Genomic DNA, 27,498 nt, shown 5'->3' with positions numbered 1-27,498 from the left:
AATCATCAGGCATAGTTCAAAGTGGAATCGGAAACCGGAAAATTGTTATCAATTCCCATCCCTAATTGCACCCAAATTAAGGAGATTTTATCCATCCATCCATCCATCCATTTTCTACCGCTTATTCCCTTTCGGTGTCGCGGGGGGCGCTGGCGCCTATCTCAGCTACAATCGGGCGGAAGGCGGGGTACACCCTGGACAAGTCGCCACCTCATCGCAGGGCCAACACAGAGACAGACAACATTCACACTCACATTCACACACTAGGGCCAATTTAGTGTTGCCAATCAACCTATCCCCAGGTGCATGTTTTTGGAGGTGGGAGGAAGCCGGAGTACACGGAGGGAACCCACGCATTCACGGGGAGAACATGCAAACTCCACACAGAAAGATCCCGAGCCTGGATTTGAACCCAGGACTGCAGGACCTTCGTATTGTGAGGCAGACGCACTAACCCCTCTGCCACCGTGAAGCCCACTGTCACTAAATACAGTTTGTCGCTACATCTTTTAGTGCAAGTTAGGGCCCGAGATCATCTAAGATGGACTGATGCAAAGTGGAAAAGTGTTCTGTGGTCTGACGAGTCCACTTTTCAAATTGTTTACTCGTCAACAAATTACTGCACTCAAACTTACATATAGATTATATCAGTAAATACCAGTCACTTCAGTCCAATATTATTTTAGTGTATCACTTTGCTATTACTTTATTGTGGTCCTTACTCAAAGTCAACATCAGATTTGATAGAACTAATTTAAATGCAGACACCCCGAGATTCCCATCTTAAGGTAAATAAACTCAGACCTCAGGTATAAACTCTAGAGTTGAACCTCCGACCTGGAATACCCTCCGAACCACTGTGATGCATTTTCAGCCATGCTTTGTCATGCACCACACCAATAATGAGGTGTAAAACAGTAAAACTTTTGCTCTGATTTCTTTAAAGCTGCCCCTACTCTCACATGTCATGCAGTTTCAAGCAAACTGCAATGCTAACATGTCACCACAGGGAGGCGGTCATCTTCAGGATGACAGACATATTGCAAAGATAGATCTGTACAGAACATTCACACATGGAGGAGCAATTATTTCCATTAGAGTGCGGTACCTTGCTCTTCTTGGGAGGCCGCCTGAATCGCAGCAGCTCTTTGTGTTGCCTTGAAACGAAATTAACCGCAGCATACTCCAACAGTGCAGAGAAGACAAAGAGAAGACAAACTGCCATCCAGATGTCTATGGCCTTGACATAAGAGACCTGTGGGGAACACAATGTGATCGACAAGATTTGGTAAAAAAGAACCAATGATCGTTTTCATTGAAGAGCTTAAATGATGTGATGATAAAATAGATGATAAAATGAATTGGGAATCTCATGTAAAAAAAAAAAAATACAACAAAGTAGCAAGAAATATAAATAATAAATAAATGTTCTAGACCGGTGTTTTTCAACCACTGTGCCGCGGCATAATAGTGTACCGTGAGACACGGTCCGGTGTGCCGTGGGAGATTATGTAATTTCAAATAATTGGGTCAAAAAATTTGGAGGTCTCAAGGTTGGCAAGTACGTTTCCATATGAGTTGAGAAATTGTATTCTATGTAAATATAAACGGAATGCAATGATTTGCAAATCCTTTTCAACCCATATTCAATTGAATGCACTACAAAAACAAGATTTTTGATGTTCAAACTCATAAACTTTATATATTTTTGCAAATAATAATTAACTCAGAATTTCATGGCTGCAACACGTGCCAAAGTAGTTGGGAAAGGGCATGTTCACCACTGTGTTACATCACCTTTTCTTTTAACAACACTCAATAAACGTTTGGGAAATGAGTAAACTGATTGTTGAAGCTTTGAAAGTGGAATTCTTTCCCATTTTTTGTTTTATGTAGAGCTTCAGTCGTTCAACAGTCCGGGGTCTCCGCTGTCGTATTTTACGCTTCATAATGCGCCACACATTTTCGATGGGAGACATTTATGGACTGCAGGCTGGCCAGGAAAGTACCCGCACTCTTTTTTTATGAAGCCACACTGTTGTAACATGTGTTGAATGTGGCTTGGCATTGTCTTGCTGAAACAAGCAGGGGCGTCCATGAAAAAGACGGCGCTTAGATGGCAGCATATGTTGTTCCAAAACCTGTATGTACCTTTCAGCAATAATGCTGCCTTCATAGATGTGTAAGTTACCCATGCCTTGGGTACTAATGCACCCCCATACCATATCAGATGCTGGCTCTTGAACTTTGCGTCGATAACAGTCTGGATGGTTCGCGTCCCCTTTGGTCTGGATGACACAATGTCAAATATTTCCGAAAACAATTTGAAATGTGGACTTGTCAGACCACAGAACACTTTTCCACTTTGTATCAGTCCATCTTAGATGATCTCGGGCCCAGAGAAGACGACGGCGTTTCTGGATGTTGTTGATAAATGGCTTTGGCTTTGCATAGTATAGCTTTAACATGCACTTACAGATGTAGCGACCAACTGTATTTAGTGACAGTGGTTTCCTGAAGTGTTCCTGAGCCCTTGTGGTGATATCCTTTAGAGATTGATGTCGGTTTTTGATAAAGTGCCAATCGAGGGATCGAAAGTCACGGTCATTGGTTTCTGGCCATGCCGCTTACGTGGAGTGATTTCTCCAGATTCTCTGAACCTTTTGATGATATTATGGACCGTAGATGTTGAAATCCCTAAATTTCTTGCAATTGCACTTTGAGAAACGTTGTTCTTAAACTGTTTGACTATTTGCTCATGCAGTTGTGGACAAAGGCTGAGATGAGGTGGAGAATTGTCCAGGGTGTAAACTGCCTTCCGCCCGATTGTAGCTGAAATAGGCACCAGCGCCCCCCGTGACCCCAAAGGGAATGAGCGGTAGAAAGGGACGGCGTGGCGCAGTGGGGAGAGTGGCCGTGCGCAACCCGAGGGTCCCTGATTCAATCCCCACCTAGTACCAACCTCGTCACGTCCGCTGTGTCCTGAGCAAGACACTTCACCCTTGCTCCTGATGGGTGCTGGTTAGCGCCTTGCATGGCAGCTCCCTCCATCAGTGTGTGAATGTGTGTGTGAATGGGTGAATGTGGAAGTAGTGTCAGAGCGCTTTGAGTACCTTGAAGGTAGAAAAGTGCTATACAAGTTCAACCTATTTATCATTCATTTATTAATAAAATGGATGGATGGATGGAATTGTGGACAAAGGGGTGTACCTCGCCCCATCCTTTCTTGTGAAAAACTGACCGTTTTTTGGGAAGCTGTTTTTATACCCAATCATGGCACCCGCCTGTTCCCAATTAGCCTGCACACCTGTGGGATGTTCCAATTAAGTGTTTGATGAGCATTCCTCAACTTTATCAGTATTTATTGTCACCTTTCCCAACTTCTTTGTCACGTGTTGCTGGCATCATATTCTAAAGTTAATGATTAATTACAAAAAACTTTTTTTTTAATCAGTTTGAACATCAAATATGTTGTCTTTGTTGCATATTTAATTGAATATAGGTTGACACTGATTTGCAAATCATTGTATTCTGTTTATATTTACATGTAACACAATTTCCCAACTCGTATGGAAACGGGGTTTGTTTGATGCTGGCGTGCTCTCGCTCCTCCATCACGCTGTCTGTTTCACTTCCGGTTCACTGACTTGGTAAATGGGTTATACTTGCATATCGCTTTCTACCTTCAAGGTACTCAAAGCGCTTTGACACTACTTCCACATTCACCCATTCACACACACATTCACACACTGATGGTGGGAGCTGCCAGGCAAGGCATTAACCACCACCCATCAGGAGCAAGGGTGAAGTGTTTTGCTCAAGGACACAAAGGGCACAACGGACGTGACGGGGTCGGTAGAAGGTGGGGATCAAACCAGGAACCCTCGGGTTGCTGGCACGGGGAAAACAAACTTTTGCGAGATCTCTCAAAACATCCATGTCTCTTTAGCATACTTGCCAACCTTGAGACCTCCGAATTTGGGCGATGGTGGGGGGAGGGGGGGGGGGGGTGTTGGTGGTAGCCAGGGATGTATATTGTAGCGTGCCGGTAGAGTTAGTGCTGCATGGGGTTCTGAGTATTTGTTCAGTTGTGTTTATGTTGTGTTACGGTGCGGATGTTGAGGTGGGCGGGGTTTGGTGGTAGCGGGGGGGTGTATATTGTAGCGTCCCGGAAAAGTTAGTGCTGCAAGGGGTTCTGGGTATTTGTTCTGTTGTGTTTATGTTGTGTTACGTTGTGGATGTTGAGGTGGGCGGAGTTGGGGGGCAGAGTTTGGTGGTAGCGGGGGGTGTATATTGTAGCATCCCGGAAGAGTTAGTGCTGCAAGGGGTTCTGGGTATTCGTTCTGTTGCGTCTATGTTGTGTTACGGTGCGGATGTTCTCCCAAAATGTGTTTGTGATTCTTGTTTGGTGTGGGTTTACAGTGTGGCGCATATTTGTGACAGTGTTAAAGTTGTTTATAAGTCCAACCTCAGTGTGACCTGTATGGCTGTTGACCAGGTATGACTTGCATTCACTTGTGTGTGTGTGTGTGTGTGTGTGCGTGTAAAAGCCGCATATATCATGTGACTGGACCGTGACGACAGGTTGTTGAGGACACTAAAGGCAGTGCCTTTAAGACATGCCCCCAATACTGTTGTCCGGGTGGAAATCAGGAGAAATTCGGGAGAATGATTGCCCCGGGAGATTTTCGGGAGGGGCACTGATATTCGGGAGTCTCCCGGGAAAATCGGGAGGGTTGGCAAGTATGCTCTTTAGGGGCTCCGTAGTTTGCTTACTATGGTATATGATTAATTTGTTCACTGTTCTGTTACAGTGAACAAGGAAATTGGATAAAATTGCTACGGTATGAAAAAGGGGTAGGATTAAATAAACTCTGCTTCATCCTACTCCTTTTCAGACGTGCTGTGATGAAACAACTGGAATCATGTGATGCATTATCTATTTTTTTGGTATTTTCCTGTAGCAGTTTCATGTTTTCCTTTGAGCGATAGTTCTACTTTGTTTTAGCAATCAAGGATATTTCAGTTGTTTACATCCCTCTTTGTGGGGACATTGTTGATTGTCATGTCATGTTCGGATGTCTTTTGTGGACGCTTTCTGCTCCGCAGTAATTCTTTGCTGTCGTCCAGCATTCTGTTTTTGTTTACTTTGTTGCCAGTTCAGTTTTAGTTTCGTTCTTTCGTAGCCTTCCCTAAGCTGCAATACTTTTTCTTAGGGGCTGTAACCTTTTGTTTATTTTTTGTTTAAGCATTAAAAACCTTTGTACCTGCACACTGCCTCCCGCTTTATCCGACATCTACAAAGCAATTAGCTACTGGCCGCCACCTACTGCTATGGAAGAGTATTACACAGTTATTCTGCCGAGCTCGAGACAGCACAGACACTCAACAACACATAATTCGCAGACTAAAATTACTGGTTTGCAGAAAATATTTTTTACCCCCAATAGGTGAAATTAGATCATCTCCCATGGCACATCAGACTGTATCTCATGGCGCACCAGTGTCATAAGAATGATATGTTTAGTGGTTAAAAAACGCTGCTCTACCTCATCAGATATGCACAACACATTGGATTGCAGAGCCGAACATGATAAACATCCTTGCTTCTAAACAACACGCATGCACTCACGCACACTCTGCGAGGTCCATATGTACAGTACGTGTGAGAGCAATGGAAGTACTAATAAGGGTTACGTAACAAAGTGCTCCATGTCATATTTTTTCTCATGCATAAAAGATACCAGAACAAGACTGAAGGGCTCTTTCTCACACACACTCTGGCAGATGCACAGTGCGCTGAATCAACTCAAATTACAGTCACTGAAAAAGACCATGCGGGACATTTTAAGTCTAAAACCTTGGTTGGGACATTAATAATCATCGGCAATCATTTTATCAGCTGTGTCCCAAAGGTCTAAAGAACACGACAGTGTTGTATTGAGATCTGCCGGGCACCAGTCGTCCAAAATAGAAAAATCTTCTATGATTTGTAGTGACAATGTCATTAGTCAGCTTTATGCCTATGGGTGAAACAGTTCTGACTAATGTTTAACACCACTGCCAGGTCCTTTTTGTTGCGGAACAGAGTCGTGGTTGAGTCTCACCAACGACTGGAGCTGACGAATAAGGGTCCCAGATTAAGTCATAGCAAGATATAAAATGCAGATAGAATACCGTATTTTTCGGACTATATGTTGCAGTTTTTTCTACTCAGGAGCGACTTATGTGTGAAATTATTAACACATTACTGTAAAATATCAAATAATATTGTTTAGCTCATTCACGTAAGAGACTAGACGTATAAGATTTTTGGGATTTAGCGATTAGGAGTGACAGATTTTTTGGTAAACGTATAGCATGTTCTATATCCATCCATCCATTTTCTACCGCTTATTCCCTTTTAGGGTCACGGGGGGTCATGTTCTATATGTTATAGTTATTTGAATGACTTACCATAATATGTTATGGTAACATACCAGGCACCTTCTCAGTTGGTTATTTATGCGTCATATAATGTACACTCATTCAGCCTGTTGTTCACTATTCTTTATTTATTTTAACAGTAATAATACTACTACTACTACTACTACTAATAATAATAATACATTTTATTTGGTATAGCGCTTTTCAGAGCACTCAAAGACGCTTTACGGGATAAAAATAAATAAAATACAAAACAGTTTAAAGTAATAATATAAAATACAGGAAATATAAAAGCATTACATTGTAAAATACACAATAATAATACAGGACAATTACAAGACAGGACTATACAAGACACAGAACACTAATCACAGATTAAAAGCAGATCTGAAGAGGTGTGTTTTGAGAACGTTTTTGAAGGTGGGAAGGTCTGGGCAGTCACGGATGGATTTGGGAAGAGTGTTCCAGAGGGTGGGAGCAACGATGGAGAAGGCTCTATCACCCCAGGTCCGCAGCTTGGTTCACGTAAATTGCCTTTCAATTGTCTATTCCTGGTGTTGAGTTTTATCAAATAAATTTCCCCCAAAAATGCGACTTATACTCCAGTGCGACTTAAATATGTTTTTTTCCTTCTTTATTATGCATTTTCAGCAGGTGCGACTTACACTCTGGAGCGACTTATACTCCGAAAAATACGGTACTTGAAATCAGGGATGTCAAACAGAAGGCCCGCGAACAGGTTTTATCCGGCTGACGGGATGAGTTTGCCAAGTATAAAAATGAGCCGAAATTTTTGAATGAAATAAACTGCTGTTCTAAATTTGTCCACTAGAGGTCGCAATAGCAATTCTTTGAATCTGTCATGACTTGGACAATGGTGTGGTTAGTTTTCCCGTGGTGCAAATCCACTGGACCGGACACGATGTGAAGGTAACGACATCTTTTAATCTTAACTCCAAAAAATAAACAAACGAAAGGCGCTCACAGAGGAGGTACAAAAACTTGGCTCTGAAAACAAAAACTCACACAATGGCGGAACTATGAACAACAAAAACTAAAACACTTACAGTGATGTGAAAAGCATGAATCTATGGCAAGAAGTGAGCAATCAGGTATCAAGGGTGTGTAGAGTGTTATGTCACCAGGCTGACTAGCTGGCAACTACAGGTTTAAATAGTGCTGTGATTATTGACAGGTGCGTGAGTCCAAACAAATAAGCCGGGTGAAACTAATGGTTGTCATAGAAACTAAAACAAACCAGGGTGCGCAAAAACAGGAACTAATGGAGTCAAAAACAAAACAAAACATGATCACAAAGACATGACACTATCTTTGTCGATCATGGGTGTCAAACTCTGGCCCGCGGGCCAAATTGTAACTTCATTTGGCCCTTGAGGCAATATCATATTAACGCTAGAGCATTCACCGCTAATGCTAATACTTGCCAACCATCCCATTTTTCCCGGGACACTCCCGAAGTTCAGTGTCCCTCGCGGGGCAACCATTCGACCCAATTTCTCTCGATTTCCACCCGGACAACAATATCGGGGGCGTGCCTTAAAGGCTCTGCCTTTAGTGTTCTCTGTAACCTGTCGTCAGGTCCGCTTTCCATTCATACAAACAGCGTGCCGGCCCAGTCACATAATACACACACATAAGTGAATGCAAGCATACTTAGTCAACAGTCATACAAGTCACGCTGAGGGTGGCCGTATAAACAGATTTAACACTGTTACAAATATGAACCCACACCAAACAAGAATGACAAACACATTTCGGGAGAAGAACCGCACCGTAACACAACATAAACAAAACCGAAAAAATACCCAGAAACCCTTGCAGCACTAACTCTTCTGGGACGCTATAATATACACCCCGCTAACAACAAACCCCGCCCCCTCACTGTTTTTTTTATTTTCAAATACATTAGCTTGTGGAAAAAGTTAATGTTGATATTTACCTCAGAAGGCTGCAAATGGAGAAGAGGCATTACATTTTTTTATTTCAATTCTATTTAATATGCCATTGATGTTTTGTTCTGTTTTTAAAAGTTAATTCTGCACTATTAAGTTATATAAGCGTTGCTTGTTCCATAGTCAGTGTTAAAGCAAATCAGTGTAGCAAACTGAGCAATAATTAACATTTTATTTACGTACTTTCTCTTGCTACTTCATGGTTTGAATGTTTGATTCATTCATTATTGTTATTTTATTTTCAAATGTATTAGCCTGTGGAATTTTTTTAAATTTTGATATTCACCTCAGAAGGCTGCAAATAGAAAAGAGGCATTCAATTTTTATTTAAATTTTATTTGAAATGCCGTTGATATTTTTTCATTATTGTTATTATTATTATTATTATTTGAAACTAAATTTTTCATGTCACTCTTGCTTGTTCAATATTCATTGCAAAACTTGTTTGGGTCCCTATTAAAAGTTTACCATATTTCCTTGAATTGCCGCAGGGCATACAGTATGCGCCTGCCTTGAATTACTGCCGGGTCAAGCTCGCTTCCCAAAATAATTAGTGCATGTTTAGTATTACCGCCTGGTCAAACTTGTGACGTCACGAGTGACACTTCCCCTGTCATCATTTTCAAAATGGAGGAGGCTGATTTCAATACCGGTAATTTGAAATTGCATAAAGGGAAGAAGATTAAGAGCTATTCAGTAGGATTTAAGGTCCAAGCTTACATCACACTCGAATTTTTACTGCATGCCTTTGGTAAGTGCCGGAGTGAGGAGAGGTTTTAAAATGATTAGCGCATGCTTACTTTTACCGCATGCTTTTGATAAGCGCAGGAGTGAGAAGAGGTTTTAAATTAATTAGCGCCCCGGCGGCAATTCAAGGAAATACTGTAATTTAAATTTTGGCCCACTCTGTATTTGACCTTGACACCCCTGTTGTAGATAATGCTACATATGTAAAAAACAACAACAACAACACATGATGTTAGTGCACCAGTCGAGGGAAATTAGCAAACTACACAAATAACATCCTGTAGTTTGATTTTGATATTATTTTTTGGTAGATTAAAAATCAACACCGATGAGTTGACTAATGAACATTATCACATAGAATAGAATAAGTTAAAAGTTAAAGCACCAATGATTGTCACACACACACGAGGTGTGGCGAAATTATCCCCTGCATTTGACCCATCACCCTTGATCTCCCCCTGGGAGGTTAGGAGAGCAGTGAGCAACACCGTTGGCCACGTCCAGGAATAATTTTTGGTGATTTAACCCCCAATTCCAACCCTTGATGCTGAGTGCCAAGCAGGGAGGTAATGGGTCCCATTTTTAGTCTTTGGTATGACTCGGCTGGGGTTTGAACTCACGATGGACACTCTACCCACTTCGGGCGGTATAGCTCGGTTGGTAGAGGGTTCCAGGTTCGATACCCACTTCCGCCATCCTAGCCACTGCCGTTGTGTCCTTGGGCGAGACACTTTACCCACCTACTCCCAGTGCCACACCCACACTGGTTTAAATGTAACTTAGATATTGGGTTTCAGTATGTAAAGCGCTTTGAGTCACTATATAAATATAATTCACTTCACATTGCAAATGCATGACACATAAAAAACATAAGAACATGCTACTAAGATAAATAGATAAAAATGAAACATTAAAAAAACATAAAATACCAAACACACAGTCATAATTTATTCAGAAAGTATAAATAACGACAAATAGATAGAATACTATTAACAGCAACATGTAAGTCAGGGGTGTCCAAACTTTTTCCACTTAGGGTCGCAGACTGAAAAATCAAAGCATTCAGGGGCCATTGTGATATTTTTCCTTTTTTAAAAGCAAAATAATAGTTGTTGTTTTTTTTACCTTTATGGCTTTCTTCAAGCTTGGTCCCCGGTCTCCGGAAGGGTTCCCAGTCATAAAAATGTTAGAAATAAGTCATAAATTATTTTTTTCCCCTTTAATGCTTGAATCTCGAGATCAACTTCAGGTCTGTCTGTCGTTATAACATTTTTTTAAATTTTGTGTTTAAGTTTATGGCCTTTATGTCAAAACCCTTATCTATATGGCAAACACACAAACTATGCAACATTTTCCCCCAAAACATTTCAAAGTGGAATATTTGACATGAAGTACTTGGAACCCTAAATAGGTCAATAATTCATAACAATAAAAAAACAATAAGTGTTGAAAATAAGCCGAATGTATGTTTGTATATTTTTTTACTTTTAACGCTTAAGTCTGTAGATCTCTTGATTATAAGATTTTTTTTTTTTTTTTCATAGTTTTTTGTTTGTTTGATGCCCTTTTTGTGAAAGAAAACTTTGTTTCACACAAAATATGCAATATTATCCCCCAAAATATTTGAAAGTGAAAATTTTCCAGTGAAGTAATTGGAACCTTCAGCAGGTCAGTAACAGTCCGCATGGCAGCTTTGTGTTATTAGTGTCAACATTGCAACTTTTTCTTGTTACATGTCACTGTTTACTCTTTTATTATACTTTTTTATGTTTTAAATTTTTATTATAGTGTTTTTTGGAATGGGCCGGGGGCCATTAACAAATTAGCTGGGGGCCACAAATGGCCCTCGGGCCGCACTTTGGACACGCCTGATGTAAGTGTAAAAAAAAAAAATATATATATATTATGATTTGTACATTTTCAGAATGTGCCTGTTTTATATTTAAACAAAAAAAAAAACATCTGAAGTTGTCTTAATTTTTAAGTTATCGTGCCGTGATTTTACCAGTCTGGCCCACCGTAGAGTAGATTTTTTCTCCATGTGGCCTGCCATCTAAAATTTGTTGGACACCCCTGCCTTAAATAAAGTACCGTATTTTCCGGACCATAAGTCACAGTTTTTTTCATAGTTTGGCCAGGGGTGCGACTTATGCTCCGGAGCGACTTACGCTCAGTGTGAAATTATTAACACATTACCGTAAAATATCAAATAATATTATTTAGCTCATTCGCAGAAGAGACTAGTCAGATATCAGCAATCATCACACACACGTCAACCAATGAAAATTCGGCGGAGGCGGGTCACGGCAGAAGTGCATGGTAGGAAAAAAAGATGCTACCTGCTTCTACTTCCACCATTTCAACATTGGCGCTAACATAAAAAGTGAGAAAGACCGAACAAAAATGGCACCGAAAAGGAAGCCATGTACTGCAGGTTACAAGCTGGAAGTTGTGAATTATGCAGCAGAAAACGGCAATCGAGCAGCAGAAGTTTGGAACTGCAACTGACAATGACTCTGACGTAAGCGACGTACCGATAGAAGAGGAAGCGGCGCATTGTATACCTTTGGAGTTGGCAGAGTTGTTCAAAAGCGACACCAAGGAAGAAGATTTCATGGGATTTATCGATTAGGAGTGACAGATTGTTTGGTAAACGTATAGCATGTTCTATATGTTATAGTTATTTGAATGACTCTTACCATAATATGTTACGTTAACATACCAGGCACCTTCTCAGTTGGTTATTTATGCCTCATATAACGTACACTTCAGCCTGTTGTTCACTATTCTTTATTTAGCAGGGACCGAATGTCCCTTTGGGACAGAGGACCCTATTGTATTTCTAAAGTTTTATTATTATTATACCGCCGCCTCTTTGAGCTGTAATTTGACCCCCTTAACATGCTTCAAAACTCACCAAATTTGCCACACACATCAGGACTGGCGAAAATTTCCATCTAATAAAAGAAAAACTCAAAATTGCGCTCTAGCGCCCCCTAGGAAAAAACAGACAAAACTGCTTGTAACTTCCGTTACAAATGGTGTAGAGACATGAAACAAAACCTCTATGTAGGTCTGACTTAGACCTACATTTCATAAAATGACATCCTTCAGCAAAAATCAACAGGAAGTTGAGACAAAAGTTTCCTAAAAAATTTAATTTTTGCCTCCTTGAGCTGTAATTTGACCACTTTAAAATGCTTCAAAACTCAACAAACTGGACACACACATCAGGACTGGCGGAAATTGCGATTTAATAAAATAAAAAAATAAAAAAAAAATTTAAATTGCGCTCTAGCGCCCCCTAGGAATAAAACACGGACAAAACTGCTCTTGGGAAGAAAACACAGACAAAACTTCTTGTAACTTCCGGTAAGGAATGTCGTAGGGACATGAAACAAAAACCTCTATGTAGGTCTCCCTTAGACCTACATTTCAGTAATTGACATTCTTTAGCAAAAATCAACAGGAAGTTGGCAATTACCCCTCCAAAACAAAAGTTTTGTAAAAACCCGTCACCTTTTTTCTGAGCGCGTTTGTTGTGTCAGCTTCGAACTCGCACAGGAGAGAGTGAACCCTTCTCATTAAAAGTTGCGAAAAGAGTTTTAATAACTGCTCCGGTTTGATTTTACGAGCCTTAAAGGAACTGCTACGCTGATGCTGCTGCGCTGCTGCCGTCTCAAGATGGCAGCTTAAAAGCAGGAAGCATCAGCGTGACCACACAATGCAGAAAAGGTAGGTACTGCGCGGGTAAAGATATGTTGACTGGGTGAAAGAAGGAGGCACCAGTTTGAATCCAGGATACAGAGAAGGTAGGTAAAGTGCAGGTAAATATATGTTGTCTGGGTGATGGCAGGAAACACTAGCAAAAGTCGGTCCCGTCGATCGCTGCTTGCAGCTTTAACTTTAAATTGCCTTTCAAATGTCTATTTTTGGTGTTGGATTTTATCTAATAAATTTCCCCCAAAAATGCGAATTATACTCCAGTGCGACGTATATATGTTTTTTTTCCTTCTTTATTATGCATTTTCGGCCGGTGCGACTTGTACTCCGAAAATTACGGTAACTAATGCCACCCGAACGCCTCCCTAGGGAGGTGTTTAGGGCACGTCCAACCGGTAGGAGGCCACGGGGAAGACCCAGGACACGTTGGGAAGACTATGTCTCCCGGCTGGCCTGGGAACGCCTCGGGATCCCCCGGGAAGAGCTAGACGAAGTGGCTGGGGAGAGGGAAGTCTGGGTTTCCCTGCTTAGGCTGTTGCCCCCGCGACCCGACCTCGGATAAGCGGAAGATGATGGATGGATGGATGGAATGCAGCTGAGATGGGCTCCAGCGACCCCCTGAAATCCTAAAAGGGACAAGCGGTAGAAAATGGTTCATTTTGTGACATGTCGTTTTGTAGCCTTGACACAACTGCGTCTCCAAAGAATAACAGTCGATATCCTTAAAGTCAAGTGACGTAAAACTGAATAATTAAACTTGTGCCAAGTCTTTATTTTTAATAATTGATTCACATACAGTCGTGGTCAAAAGTTTACATACACTTGTAAAGAACATAATGTCATGACTGTCTTGAGTTTCCAATAATTTCTACAACTCTTATTTTTGACTGTCACGTCGAGGTCGCATTTTTATGCGGGGTCATTCTCCCAGGAATGCAGAACGGACAACTCCGGACGAAAGCGTGAAGGTAGGAATGATGTAATGTCTATAAATCATGCAAAAACACAAGACATGCAAAAAAAAAGGATGCGTGCCGATCGCTAAGGCAAAAACTTAGCGCAAGAAACATAGAAGCTAAACCTTATAATGTATTTGAGACGAGTAATACTCACAAAACTTTGGCATGAAAAAAACAACTTCCGTAGCAGGTTGCATGAAGCAAATAATGATGCCGGGCCGACTGACCGGCCATGGCAGGCTTAAATAATGCCTCTGATGAGAAACAGGTGAGCATCCCGAGCATCTGAGGCAGCCATGGCAACCAAACCAAACTCACAGGTGTCACAAACAGGAACTTAAGGGGTCCAAAACTAACAGAAAATACAAAAACATGATCTACGGATCATGAAATTGACTATGTATAACTTTACTCCAGAAGGTCTTATCTTTGTCCATGGGATGTCGGATGAAACAAAAATTTAGCTGTTTGGCCACAATATGCAATATGTTTGGAGGAGAAAAGGTGAGGCCTTTAGTCATAGGAACACCACTCCTACCGCCAAGCATGGTGGTGGTGGTATTATGCTCTGGGCCTATTTTGCTGCCAATGGAACGTGTGCTTTACAGAGAGTAAATGAGACAATGCAAAAGGAGGATTACCTCCAAATTCTTCAGGACAACCTAAAATCATCAGCCCAGAGGTTGGGTCTTGGGCACAGTTGGGTGTTCCAACCAGACAACGACCCCAAACACACGTCAAAAGTGGTGGTAATTCAAGCTAGAATTAAGGTTTTAGAATGGTCGTCCAAAGTCCTGACTTAAATGTGTGGACAAGGATGGAGAAACAAGTCCATGTCAGAAAACCAATACATGAATTAGTGAATTATATTTATATATTGCTTTTCTCAAGTGACTCAAAGCGCTTTACATAGTGAAACCCAATATCTAAGTTACATTTAAATCAGTGTGGGTGTGGCACTGGGAGAGGGTGGGTAAAGTGTCTTGCCCAAGGACACAACGGGAGTGACTAGGATGGCGGAAGAGGGAATCGAACCTGGAACCCTCAACCAACAAGTACCATTATCACTGCAGGACGAGGAATAGCTAAACATGCTGCTCACCGGCGTCAAAATGTAAACAAAAGCCATTGGTGGATCTACACCTAACATCCACTGTAATGATATCAAGCACAGGAGTGTATCTAGTCCAGGGGTCGGCAACCCAAAATGTTGGAAGAGCCATATTGGACCAAAAATACAAAAACAAATCTGTCTGGAGCCGCAAGAAATTAAAAGCCAAATTACATACAGATAGTGTGTCATGAGATATGAATGGAATTATGAGGACTTAAAGGAAACTAAATTAGTTCAAATATAGCTACAAATGAGGCATAGTAATGCAATATGTACATATACAGCTAGCCTAAATAGCATGTTAGCATCCATTAGCTTATGGTCATGCAGTGACTAAATATGTCTGATTATTACTCCACATAAGTCAATACCATCAACAAAACGCACCTTTGTGCATTCATGCACAGCGTTATAAGTTTGGTGGACAAAATGAGACAGAAAAAGAAGTGGCATAAATCACGTCTTAGAAAGTCGGAGAAAGTTATACATGTAAACAAACTAGGATGAGTTCAAGGACCGCCAAAAATAAAAGGACAAAACGGCGCTCGCCAAATACTCGAATCAGTGAAGCATGTTTAATAAAAACAGTGTGCTTTATAAAAATTAGGGAGGTTTGTGTCATGCTTGTCCTCTTACAGAAACCAAATTAAAAGAAAAAATATGTTTTTTTCCCCCCTCATCATTTCCATTTTTCATATATTTTTGAAAAAGCTCCAGAGAGCCACTATGGCGGCGTTAAAGAGCCGCATGCGGCTCCAGAGCCGCGGGTTGCCGACCCCTGATCTAGATAGATAGATAGATAGATAGATAGTACTTTATTGATTCCTTCAGGAGAGTTCCTTCAGGAAAACTAAAATTCCAGCAGCAGTGTACAGAGTTGAGGTAAATTTAAAGAAAAAAGTAAAAAGTAAATAATGGGGGTTTAAATGGAAACAAAATAGAGAAATATTACAAAAAGAATAATAACAATGGGAATAACAATATAACAGTAAAATAAGAATATAACAAGACAAAGTAGGCAGTAGTGACCATGTTATGAAAACGTATTGCACTGTTAATGTTTTGCATCCCCTGTCATCCTAATACCCCCCGCCCCCCGCCCCAGAGAGGAGTTGTACAGTCTAATGGCATGTGGGACAAAGGAGTTCTTGAGTCTATTAGTCCTGCACTTGGGATGAAGCAGTCTAGAACTGAACAGGCTCCTCTGGCTACTGATAACACTATGCAGAGGGTGACTGGCATCATCCAGGATGCTCACTAGTTTGTCAGCAGTCCTCTTCTCTGCCACTGTCACCAGTGAGTCCAGTTTCATTCAGATTGTAGAACCGGCCCGCCTGATCAGTTTCATAAGTCTGGAGCTGTCCTTCTTAGATGTACTGCCCCCCCAGCACACTACCATGTAGAACAGAACACTGGCAACCACATACTGGTTGCCAGTGTTCTGTTCTACATGGTATCTAGTCGATACTAATATGATTACGTTGATATTTTATGACATCACAACATTTTTCGTATATAAAAAAATTATATTATGTTTATAAACTCAGTAAATACGTCCCTGTACACATAAGGACTTTGAATATGAGCCAAAGTGTGCTTGCTCGTATTAAAGAGAATGACAAAGCGGGCTTCTCGCCACAGCAAGTTTTAATTGTGATTAGACCAGACTTTTCTGGACAAACATGCTAAAGGCGGGTTGTGCGGTATACGAATATTAGTATAGTACCGTGATACTAATGAATCATATTCAGTACTATACCGCCTCTGAAGAGTACCGGTCACCCCATCGTCGTCACCTTGTGTCATTGCTGGTTTTACGAGCAGAGGAGCATGTTTGGCAGCGCACATTCACAGAGTACTTTAAAGCAGACACAGTGTGTAGACAAAAAAGGTAGAACAGACGCATTTTGGCTTAAAAACTAACGATAAAGGTAAAATTATAACACTGAAACGCCCTCAGGAAGAGGTGCTTTAAAGCCCATCCACAATTGTGACGAGACCAGACTTTTCTGGACAAACATGCCAAAGTCGGGTTGTCCGTTATACCAATATTAGTATAGTACTGCGATACTAATGAATCATATTCAGTACTATACCGCCTCTAAAAAGTACCGGTCATCCCGTCGTCATCACGTCGTGTCATTGCTGGTTTACAAGCAGAGAAGCATGTTCAGCAGCGCACAATCACAGAGTACTTACAAGCAGACACAGTGTGTAGAAAGAAAAGGTAGAGCGGATGCATTTTGGCTTAAAAACTAACGATAAAGGTGAAGTTATAAGTGAAGTGAAGTGAAATATATTTATATAGCGCTTTTTCTCCAATGACTCAAGGCGCTTTACATAGTGAAACCCAATATCTAAGTTACATTTAAACCAGTGTGGAGGGCACAGTGAGCAGGTTGGTAAAGTGTCTTTCCCAAAAACACATCAGTGACTAGGATGGCAGAAGCGGGGATCGAACCTGCAACCCTCAAGTCGTTGGCACGGCCACTTTACCAACCAAGCTATACCAAGTTTTTAATTGTGATTAGACCAGACTTTTCCGTACAAACACGCCAAAGTCGGGTTGTAAGGTATACTATTATTAGTATAGTACCGTGATACTAATGAATCATAAGTACTGGTCAGCCCGTCGTCGTCCCATCATGTCACTTGCTGGTTTTACGAGCAGAGGAGCATGTTCGGCAGCGCACAATCACAGAAACTTGCCAAGGAACATGTAACCAAATATTAACGTTGCTGTATGTATACTTTTGACCCAGCAGATTTGCTCACATTTTCAATAGACCCATAATAAATTCATAAAAAAAACAAACTTCATGAAGTATGTGCTCCAATCACTCCTTCACAAAAAAAGAGTTGTAGAAATGATCGGAAACTCAAGACACTATGTTATTTACAAGTGTATTTAAACATTTGACCACGACTGTACATATACAGAACACTCACCAGAGCTGATATCGCGTGTGTATACATCTGTGCATGCATGACAGGATGCATTTGTTTACACATACAGCAAAGATAATTCCTCCCCAGGTCATACACTGTGTGCTGTGATAGGCCGTCAAAGACCAAGATGGGCTTCAGGGATCTGAATGACTGACCTTGGGCAGGGAAGTCCTGGAGCCTGAGCTCTGTGTTGTCATCGTGAGGACAGTCGTGATACCCAGAGCTACTCTCGCCGGGGCCGCGTCCATGTTAATCCAGAAGGAGACCCATGACAAAATGACAATCAGCAGCGACGGGATGTACATCTGGATCAGGTAGTAACCCATCTGACGCTCCAAATGGAACCGCACTTCGATGCAGGTAAATTTACCTGCAACGTTCACAACACATTCTGATTAGAGTTTCGGTTTGTCTGATTCATATTTACAAACCATATGAGAATGTGTTAGATGTAAATATAAACGGAATACAATGATTTGCAAATCATTTTCAATCCAAAGACAACATATTTGATGTTCAACCTGATGAATATTTTTTTTGTGTGCGAATAATCATTAACTTTAGAATTTGATTCCTGCCACACGTGCCAAAGAAGTTGGGAAAGGTGGCAATAAATACTGATAAAGTTGAGGAATGCTCATCAAACACTTATTTGGAACATCCCACAGGTGTGCAGGACAATTGGGAACAAGTGGGTGTAATGATTGGGTATAAAAACAGCTTCCCCAAAAATGCTCAGTCTTTCACAAGAAAGGATGGGGCGAGGTACACCCCTTTGTCCACAACTGCGTGAGCAAATAGTCAAACAGTTTAAGAACAACTTTTCTCAAAGTGCAATTGCAAGAAATTTAGGGATTTCAACATCTACGGTCCATGATATCATCAAAAGGTTCAGAGAATCTGGAGAAATCACTCCACGTAAGCGGCATGGCCGGAAACCAACATTGAATGACCGTGACCTTCGATCCCTCAGACGGCACTGTATCAAAAACCAACATCAATCTCTGAAGGATATCACCGCATGGGCTGAGGAACACGTCAGAAAACCACTGTCACTAAATACAGTTCATCGCTACATCTGTAAGTGCAAGTTAAAGCTCTACCATGCAAAGCGAAAGCCATTTATCAACAACATCCAGAAACGCCGCCGGCTTCTCTGGGCCCGATATCATCTAAGATGGACTGATGCAAAGTGTAAAAGTGTTATGTGGTCTGACAAGTCCACATTTCAAATTGTTTTTGGAAATATTCGACATCGTGTTTTCCGGACCAAAGGGGAAGCGAACCATCCAGACTGTTAGACGCAAAGTTCAAAAGCCAGCATCTGTGATGGTATGGGGTTGCATTAGTGCCCAAGGCATGGATAACTTACACATCTGTGTAGGCACCATTAATGCTGAAAGGTACACACAGATTTTGGAACAACATATGCTGCCATCTAAGCGCCGTCTTTTTCAAGGACGCCCCTGCTTATTTCAGCAAGACGATGCCAAGCCACATTCAGCACATGTTACAACAGCGTGGCTTCGTAAAAAACAGAGTGCGGGTACTTTCCTGGCCCGCCTGCAGTCCAGACCTGTCTCCCATCAAAATGTGTGGCGCATTATGAAGCGTAAAATATGACAGCGGAGACCCCGGACTGTTGAACGACTGAAGCTCTACACAAAACAAGAATGGAAAAGAATTTCACTTTCAAAGCTTCAACAATTAGTTTCCTCAGTTCCCAAACGTTTATTGAGTGTTGTTAAAAGAAAAGGTGATGTGACACAGTGGTGAACATGCCCTTTCCCAACTATTTTCGCATGTGTTGCAGCCATGAAATTCTAAGTTAATTATTCTTTGCAAAAAAAAAAAAAAAGTATGAGTTTGAACATCAAATATGTTGTCTTTGTAGTGCATTCAATTGAATATGGGTTGAAAATTATTTGCAAATCATTGTATTCCGTTTATATTTACACCTAACACAATTTCCCAACTCATATGGAAACAGGGTTTGTAACTTAGATATTGGGTTTCACTATGTAAAGTGCTTTGAGTCACTAGAGAAAAGTGCTATATATAAATATAATTCACTTCACTTCACAAAAGACCTTGTATCAATGAAGGAATTTCACTATGGCGAAGGGCTCACAGCAGTATTTGATCTGCGATAAATTAAAGGGGTCTGAGACTTATTTCAAGTTTATTTTTTAGGGGAAAAAAGGACAGACAACGAATATGTGAAAGAAGATTAAATATTACAAAATGAAAAGTGTGGCATGTCATTTTTTATGAGCCCTGCAAGTGTATAATTTGATTTTGTTCATTGTAAAGCCAGTCCCTCCAACAAACAATCTATAACTTTGTCCATAAAGAAATCAAATAGGGTTTTGCTAGATTTTGGCAAATCTCTGCTTTTGTCTCTTGCTATTATCACTCTTAGCACTCTTACCGATCCCCACAGACAAACAGTGATGTAATTCTCATAGACAACTGATTGCCGGTGGGCAGGGCTTTTATAGGCTCTGATCTCCTATAGGTCAGTGGGCGGTACTCTTATTGGTTGTAATCTTCTTTCCATAATTTGCTGTGGCAAAAATACTTTGGTATACATTAACCGGTATCGTAGCACTTACTCTACATCGTCAATGTTTGGCGAGGTTAAACTCAGAAAACAAAGTGATCCCTTAACTTCGATTTGATTTGTAGTACAGGTCCCAAGGTCATAAGGTCTTCTATGTGTGCTTACAGTAGGTACCACTATAATTTTGCCTCTTTGCTGTGATAACATTGTGTGAACGATACAGGACCAGCTGCAGTGTGCTCAAACAACCACCAGGTACCATCTTTGAGCAGAGAATACTGTATTACCACTTTCTCTTTTGGACTTATTAAGTTTGGTAGTGCAGTCTTCACTCACGCTTGAAGTAAAGGATCAGGCAAAAATTACAGTGATACCTACTCTACCTGCAAGCCCAAGTGCACGTAAAGCTACTTCAGAGTAAACTTGTTGTTTAAAATGAATTCACAAAAATTAAGTTTGTCCATTTTTCAATGGCGTACAAAATCTGAAAAAAAAATAATCATTTCGGGTCTGGAAACAAATACGACCACATAAATTTCCTCCAGAAGGTCTTATCGTTGTCCATGTGATGTCAGATGAAACAAAAATGGAGCTGGTTGGCCACAATACCAAGCAATATTTTTGAAGGACAAAAGGTGAGGCCTTTAATCCCGGTAACACAATGCCTACCGTCAAGCATGGTGGTGATAGTATTATGTGCTGGGCCTGTTTTGCTGCCAATGGAACTGGTGCTTTAAATGGGACAAAAGGAGGATTACCTCCAAAATGTTTCAGGACAATCTAAAATCATCAGCCCGGAGGTTGGGTTTTGGGCGCAGTTGGGTGTTCCAACAGGACAATGACCCCAAATACATGTCAAAAGTGGTAACGGAATGGCTAGATCAGGCTAGAATGAAGCGTTTAGGATGGCCTTCCTAAAGTCCTGACTTAAACGTGTGGACAATGCTGAAGAAACAAGTCCATGTTAGAAAACCAACACATTTAGCTCCACTGCTCTAATTTTGTCAAGAGGAGTGGTCAAAAATTCAAGCAGAAGCTTGTGGAAGGCTACCAAAAGCACCTTATTGCAGTGAAACTTGCCAAGGGACATGTAAGCAAATATTAATAACATTGCTGTGTGTATACTTTTGACCCAGCACATTTGCTCACATTTTCAGTAGACCCTTAATAAATTAATAAAAGAACCAAACTTCATGAATGTTTTTTGTGACCAATGAGTATGTGCTCCAATCACTCCATCACAAAAAAATTTAGAGTTGTAGAGATGATTGGAAACTCAAGACAGCCATGACATTATGTTCTTTACAAGTGTATGTAAACTTTTGAAGGCCACTGTATGTTAGGTTATTTGGCGTCTCTAATTGGTCCACAGGTCCGAACACAATTGCGAATTGTTGCTTGTCTATATGTGTCCTGTAATTGGATGGTGCCCAGTCAACGGTCTACCCAGCCTCTTGCCCAAAGTCAGCTCTGAGAGGCTCCGGTTTATCTGTGATCCTGAGAACAAAGTGCACAGAAACTGGATGGATGGAAGACTGATGGCGAAAGTTTTGTTGAAGATGGTATACCTGGATGCTAATAGCTACCGATTATTGGATCGGAATGGGGCGATTTGTCTTTTTTTTCCTTAACTGATTGGAGATAGGGGTTTCACGGTGGAAGAGGGGTTTGTGCATCTTCCTCACAATACGAAGGTCATGAGTAGTCAGGGTTCAATCTCGGGCTCGAGATCTTTCTGTGTGGAGTTTGCATGTCCTACCCGTGAATGCGTGGGTTACCGCCGGGTACTCCGGCTTCCTCCCACTTCCAAAGACATGCACCTGGGGATAGGTTGATTGGCAACACTAAATTGGCCCTAGTGTGTGAATGTGAGTGTGAATGTTGTCTGTCTATCTGTGTTGGCCCTGCGATGAGTTGGCGACTTGTCCAGGGTGTACACCGCCTTCCGCCCGATTGTAGCCGAGATAGGCCCTAGCACCCCCCGCGACCCCAAAGGGAATAAGCGGTAGGAAAATGGATGGATGGATGGATGATTGGAGATAGGCTGATGCGCTAATGAGCCCTGCCAATCTTAACTGGAGATGTTTCCTGGTAAAGATTCATTGAAAAGGGGTGCACACTCAAGTGGGCACAATAACAATTGCAAATTTCTAGTTATACAAATGTGCTTATGCAGGGTGTGCATGAATTCCAGGAGAGTGCATGTCGTGCCACAACACCATGTAAAAGTTAAGAGATCTGCAACGAATGTCCATCCACCGTGGAGCCACTTTTAAATTACAAAATCCTTGCCTCCATGGCAGCAAATATACTGTGTATCTTACAAGTGTCACTATCATTGTGGTTAGGATCGGTTGTGATAATCCATCCATCCATCCATCCATCATCTTCCGCTTATCCGAGGTCGGGTCGCGGGGGCAGCAGCCTAAGCAGGGAAGCCCAGACTTCCCTATCTCCAGCCACTTCGTCTAGCTCTTCCCGGGGGATCCCGAGGCGTTCCCAGGCCAGCCGGGAGACATAGTCTTTCCAACGTGTCCTGGGTCTTCCCCGTGGCCTCCTACCAGCTGGACGTGCCCTAAACACATCCCTAGGGAGGCGTTCGGGTGGCATCCTGACCAGATGCCCGAACCACCTCATCTGGCTCCTCTCGATGTGGAGGAGCAGCGGCTTTACTTTGAGTTCCTCCCGGATGGCAGAGCTTCTCACCCTATCTCTAAGGGAGAGCCCCGCCACCCGGCGGAGGAAACTCATTTCGGCCGCTTGTACCCGTGATCTTATCCTTTCGGTCATGACCCAAAGCTCATGACCATAGGTGAGGATGGGAACGTAGATCGACCGGTAAATTGAGAGCTTTGCCTTCCGGCTCAGCTCCTTCTTGTGGTGAAGAAGGTTGTGATAATATATTTTTTTATTCCACTTTGCAAAGATGGACATTTTTTTAACACCGTTCATCCATCCATCCATCTTCAAAGCAGGGAAGCCCAGAGTCTCCTCTCCCCAGCCACATCATCCAGGTCTTCCCGGGGAATCCCGAGGCGTTCCCAGGCCAACCGGGAGATATGGTCTTCCCAACGTGTCCTGGGTCTTCCCCGTGGCCTCCTACCGGTCGGACGTGCCTGAACCACCTCCCTAGGGAGGTGTTCGGGTGGCATCCTGACCAGATGCCCGAACCACCTCGTTTGGCTCCTCTCGATGTGGAGGACCAGCAGCTTAACTTTGAGCTCCTCCCAGATGGCAGAACTTCTCACCCTATCTCTAAGCCCCGCCACCCGACGGAGGAAACTCATTTCGGCCGCTTGTACCCGTGATCTCGTCCTTTCTGTCATAACCAAAAGCTCAAGACCATAGGTGAGGATGGGAATGTAGATCGACCGGTAAATTGAGAGCTTTGCTTTCCGGCTCAGCTCCTTCACCACAACGGATCGATACAGTGTCTGCATTACTGAAGACACCGCACTGCTTGTCGAGCTCACGATCCACTCTTCCTCCACTCGTGAACAAGACTCCGAGGTACTCTTCCACTTGGGGCAGGGTCTCCTCCCCAACCCGGAGATGGCACTCCACCCTTTTCCGGGCGAGAACCATGGAAACGGACTTGGAAGTGCTGATTCTCATCCCAGTTGTTTCACACTCGGCTGTGAACCAATCCAGTGAGAGCTGAAGATCCTGGCCAGGTGAAGCCATCAGAACTACATCATCTGCAAAAAGCAGAGACCTAATTCTGCAGCCACCAAACCGGAACCCCTCAGCCCTGACTGCGCCTAGAAAATCTGTCCATAAAAGATATGAACAGAATGGGTGACAAAGGGCAGCCTTGGCGCAGTCCAACCCTCACTGGAAACGAGTCTGACTTACTGCCGGCAATGCAGACCAAGCTCTGACCCTGAGGGTAGTAACACCAGTGTAAAGAAAAAAAAAAAAAATTCAATATCCCTGAAGAGTCCCGTTTTCGACATTCTGTAAATGTTTCATGACTGGTGATTGCATGAGCTTGGGGAAGACAAGGAGAAAGGAGGGAGAGCATGCTTGAAGAGAGACTGCTGATGCAGTTTTGTTTAGCATGGTTGATTGCTGATTGACCCCCACCTTGTCGTTCTTATACTATCCGGGAAAAAGGTACTATTCTTCTGTTGTGCACAAATGCAAAAGACAGAGATAGTGCCTGCAACAGACTTTACTGTTATATATTCACAAATTCCCAATTTCTGCTTCAGGTTTATATGTTGTTATAGTGTATGTATATATTTTCTCTAGAGAAGTCCGATAATGGCTTTTTTTGTCGATATTCCGATATTGTCCAACTCTTAATTACTGATTCCGATAAATACAGTCGTGGAAATAACACATTATTATGCCTAATTTTATTGTGATGCCCCGCTGCATGCATTAAAAAATGGAACAAAGTTTTTTCAAAATAAATAAACTCAATTTATGGAAAAAAAATGCCAACATGGCACTGCCATATTTATTATTGAAGTCGAAAAGTGCATAATTTTTTTAACATGCCTCAAAACAACAGCTTGTAATTTAGGACATGCTCTCCCTGAGACACACTACAACTATGGGAAGTACTATACTTTGACTTTCACAAAGTGCATAATTTTTTTTAAACATGCCACAAAACAACAGCTACAAAAACAATGCAGGCACACAGCTTCAGTCCAGAGTATATTAGAGTCATAAAGTAAACTATAACATAGTCTTCCTTTAGTGCAAAACTGCCTGGCATACTGTATAACAGGAAATTATAAACTGGGCTCAATCTGCCCTGCTCTAACCTATTTGTATGAGTAACACAAATGTGCTCCAAGCTAGTGGTGAGTGCTTGAAGTGGCCTACCAGTCAGCCAGAGCTTCTGAAATGCTGTGTTGAGACAGGGGTGTATTTGTTGTATTTTTGTAGTACCACACAACTGTGTGTTACTACTTTTTTTTGCTGTTTGCTTTTCATGCATCTTCCGCTTGTATTCATCATGTATCTCCTTATGATTCTTGAACAGGTGGGCGATCAAATTGCTTGAATTAAAGGGATACGTCATGATTCCTCCTCGCATAACCAACTTTTAGTAGTCATTGCAAATTGCCAGTTTTGTTTCCGTCAGAGACACTTTAAAATAATCCAAGCCATGTCGTTAGACAGTCACCGAGCAAGCTGACTTGTTAGCCACAGCTGCAACACCGGCAAAAACACACTCTTGTTGTTATGCTCCGCATTCGGCGGTTTGATGAGGTCATCAAGCGTCGCCAGTAAACCTCTCATGCTGCAGTCGTGCTGCAACTCCTGTGTTGTATGTGGGAGAGGGGAGAGGGGTGACGCAACTGCTCTGTATTTCTCCCTACGGCCGTGTACCGCTACGTACAGCGGCGTTTTAAAAAGTCATACATTTCCTGCTTACTTTCCGATATTACATTTTAAAGCAATGATATCGGCAGTCCGATATTATCAGACATATCTACTTATAGGGTTTGGAAACAAGAGGATGACTTGGATAGCCACGGCTACAGCACCGGAAACAACACACTTGTTGTTATGATCCGCTCCGATATTACATTTTAAAGAATTTATTGGCCTCTTATTTACTCATTCTGTTTTGCACACTCTTGGAGTCAACATGTGCAGTCATGTACATAGTGTCATATACTTAGTGTATATACCCCCCCATTTTTTGTTCATATCAATCCATCCATCCATCCATCCATTTTCTACCGCTTGTCCCGTTCGGGGTCGCTGGAGCCTATTTTGTTTATATTGTTTTTCAAATCACCTTACATGTATACTGTGTATATGTACATAATTTAGCCATTTTTTTAACATATTTTTTTATATACATATTACAGGTTATATATCTTTTAATATTGAATGTATCAAATGTGATTAATATTTAATGGACCACAACGGAAACAAGTCTTTTGCCTTTTTGTGCCATCCATTTGCCTTTTTAAAGCCTTACATGGATTCAATTCTTTAAGATGTCAACAAACTTCTCAATCAATCAATCAATCTTGCGGTCATTTTAACTCTGTTAAGGGTCTTTGGTCTTTGTAATTTGAAGTCAACTGAATCATATCAAGCAAGATCACGCCATGGCATTTTTGGTTCACTTATTTGGTGTGCACTAGGATTTGGATACCGGTTGAGTCACTTATGTTGGAATAATTGATCACAAAAACTTTGTTACATTAAGTGCCTGGTGAGAAGCAAAAGCTGTCTTTGGAACCTACCAAAAGTAAGGCTCTTAAAACTCCACTGGGTAGGGGGCAACATGAAGGTGTTCCTATTTCTTTCATGTATTATAATCAACAGAAAGATATTGTTTTAACCCAAGCACTACAAAGCGGAAAGAAGGCAGGATCTGCCCAAGTTCCAGACGACCTCTTTTTGAACCTCCTTTTTCAACTGTTTTATGAACCTTCTTTTTAAACCGTTTTACGAACCTCTTCTTTGAACTTTTTTACAACCTTTTCTGTGAACTGTTTATGACCTTGTCCCTTAGAAACAGCTGCTGTCATATGGTCAGAGAAAGTCCAAACAAAGGGGAAGGCATACAATCTTTTGGCAGAGCATGCTAAGACACTGTAGAAGAGTGCAGTGTGTCCAGACGTCTCTCCTCAATTGAGCCAAATTTAATTCTGTCTCTGTTTAATTATTTTCTTCTTGTCTTGTTTAATAGATGTCATCAGTGTTTGAACGTGACAATTTACATTTTAGTGCTTCTAAAACACTAATCCCCACTGTTTAATCTTTTTATCATTGTCAATATAATTTGGCATGTTTGATAAGAACACAACTCTCATGTCAAGAGTAAGGCTCGTAAAACTCCACTGGGTAGCGGGCAACACGAACGTGTTCCTGTTTCTTTCATGTATTATAATCAACAGAAATATATTGTTTTAACCCAAGGACTACAAAGCGAAGAGAAGGCAGCATCTGCCCAAGTTCCAGACGACCTCTTTTTGAACCTCCTTTTTTAACTGTTTAACAAACCTTCTTTTTTAAATCATTTTACGAACCTCTTCTTTGAACTGTTTTTAACAACCTTTTCTG

The 27,498-nt window shown here is 41.6% G+C and overlaps 1 protein-coding gene across 4 annotated transcripts in view; it reads right to left on the bottom strand.

Annotated features, from left to right (window-relative positions):
• glra3 (glycine receptor, alpha 3) overlaps positions 1-27,498 on the bottom strand; it is a 140,134-nt gene that overhangs the window by 29,801 nt on the left and 82,835 nt on the right. For all 4 annotated transcript variants that reach the window (XM_061907253.1, XM_061907264.1, XM_061907259.1 and 1 more), the window contains exons 7-8: positions 18,047-18,261; positions 1,109-1,255 (exon numbers count right to left, since the gene is read on the bottom strand). In XM_061907253.1, the coding sequence (XP_061763237.1) occupies positions 1,109-1,255; positions 18,047-18,261 (362 nt within the window). The remainder of the gene's footprint in view (positions 1-1,108; positions 1,256-18,046; positions 18,262-27,498) is intronic.

This window comes from Nerophis ophidion, linkage group LG01 (assembly GCF_033978795.1).
Source record: "Nerophis ophidion isolate RoL-2023_Sa linkage group LG01, RoL_Noph_v1.0, whole genome shotgun sequence".
NCBI classification, from domain to species: domain Eukaryota; kingdom Metazoa; phylum Chordata; class Actinopteri; order Syngnathiformes; family Syngnathidae; genus Nerophis; species Nerophis ophidion.
The sequence above is the reverse complement of the archived record's forward strand: the minus strand, read 5'-3'. Positions and strand labels throughout refer to the sequence as shown.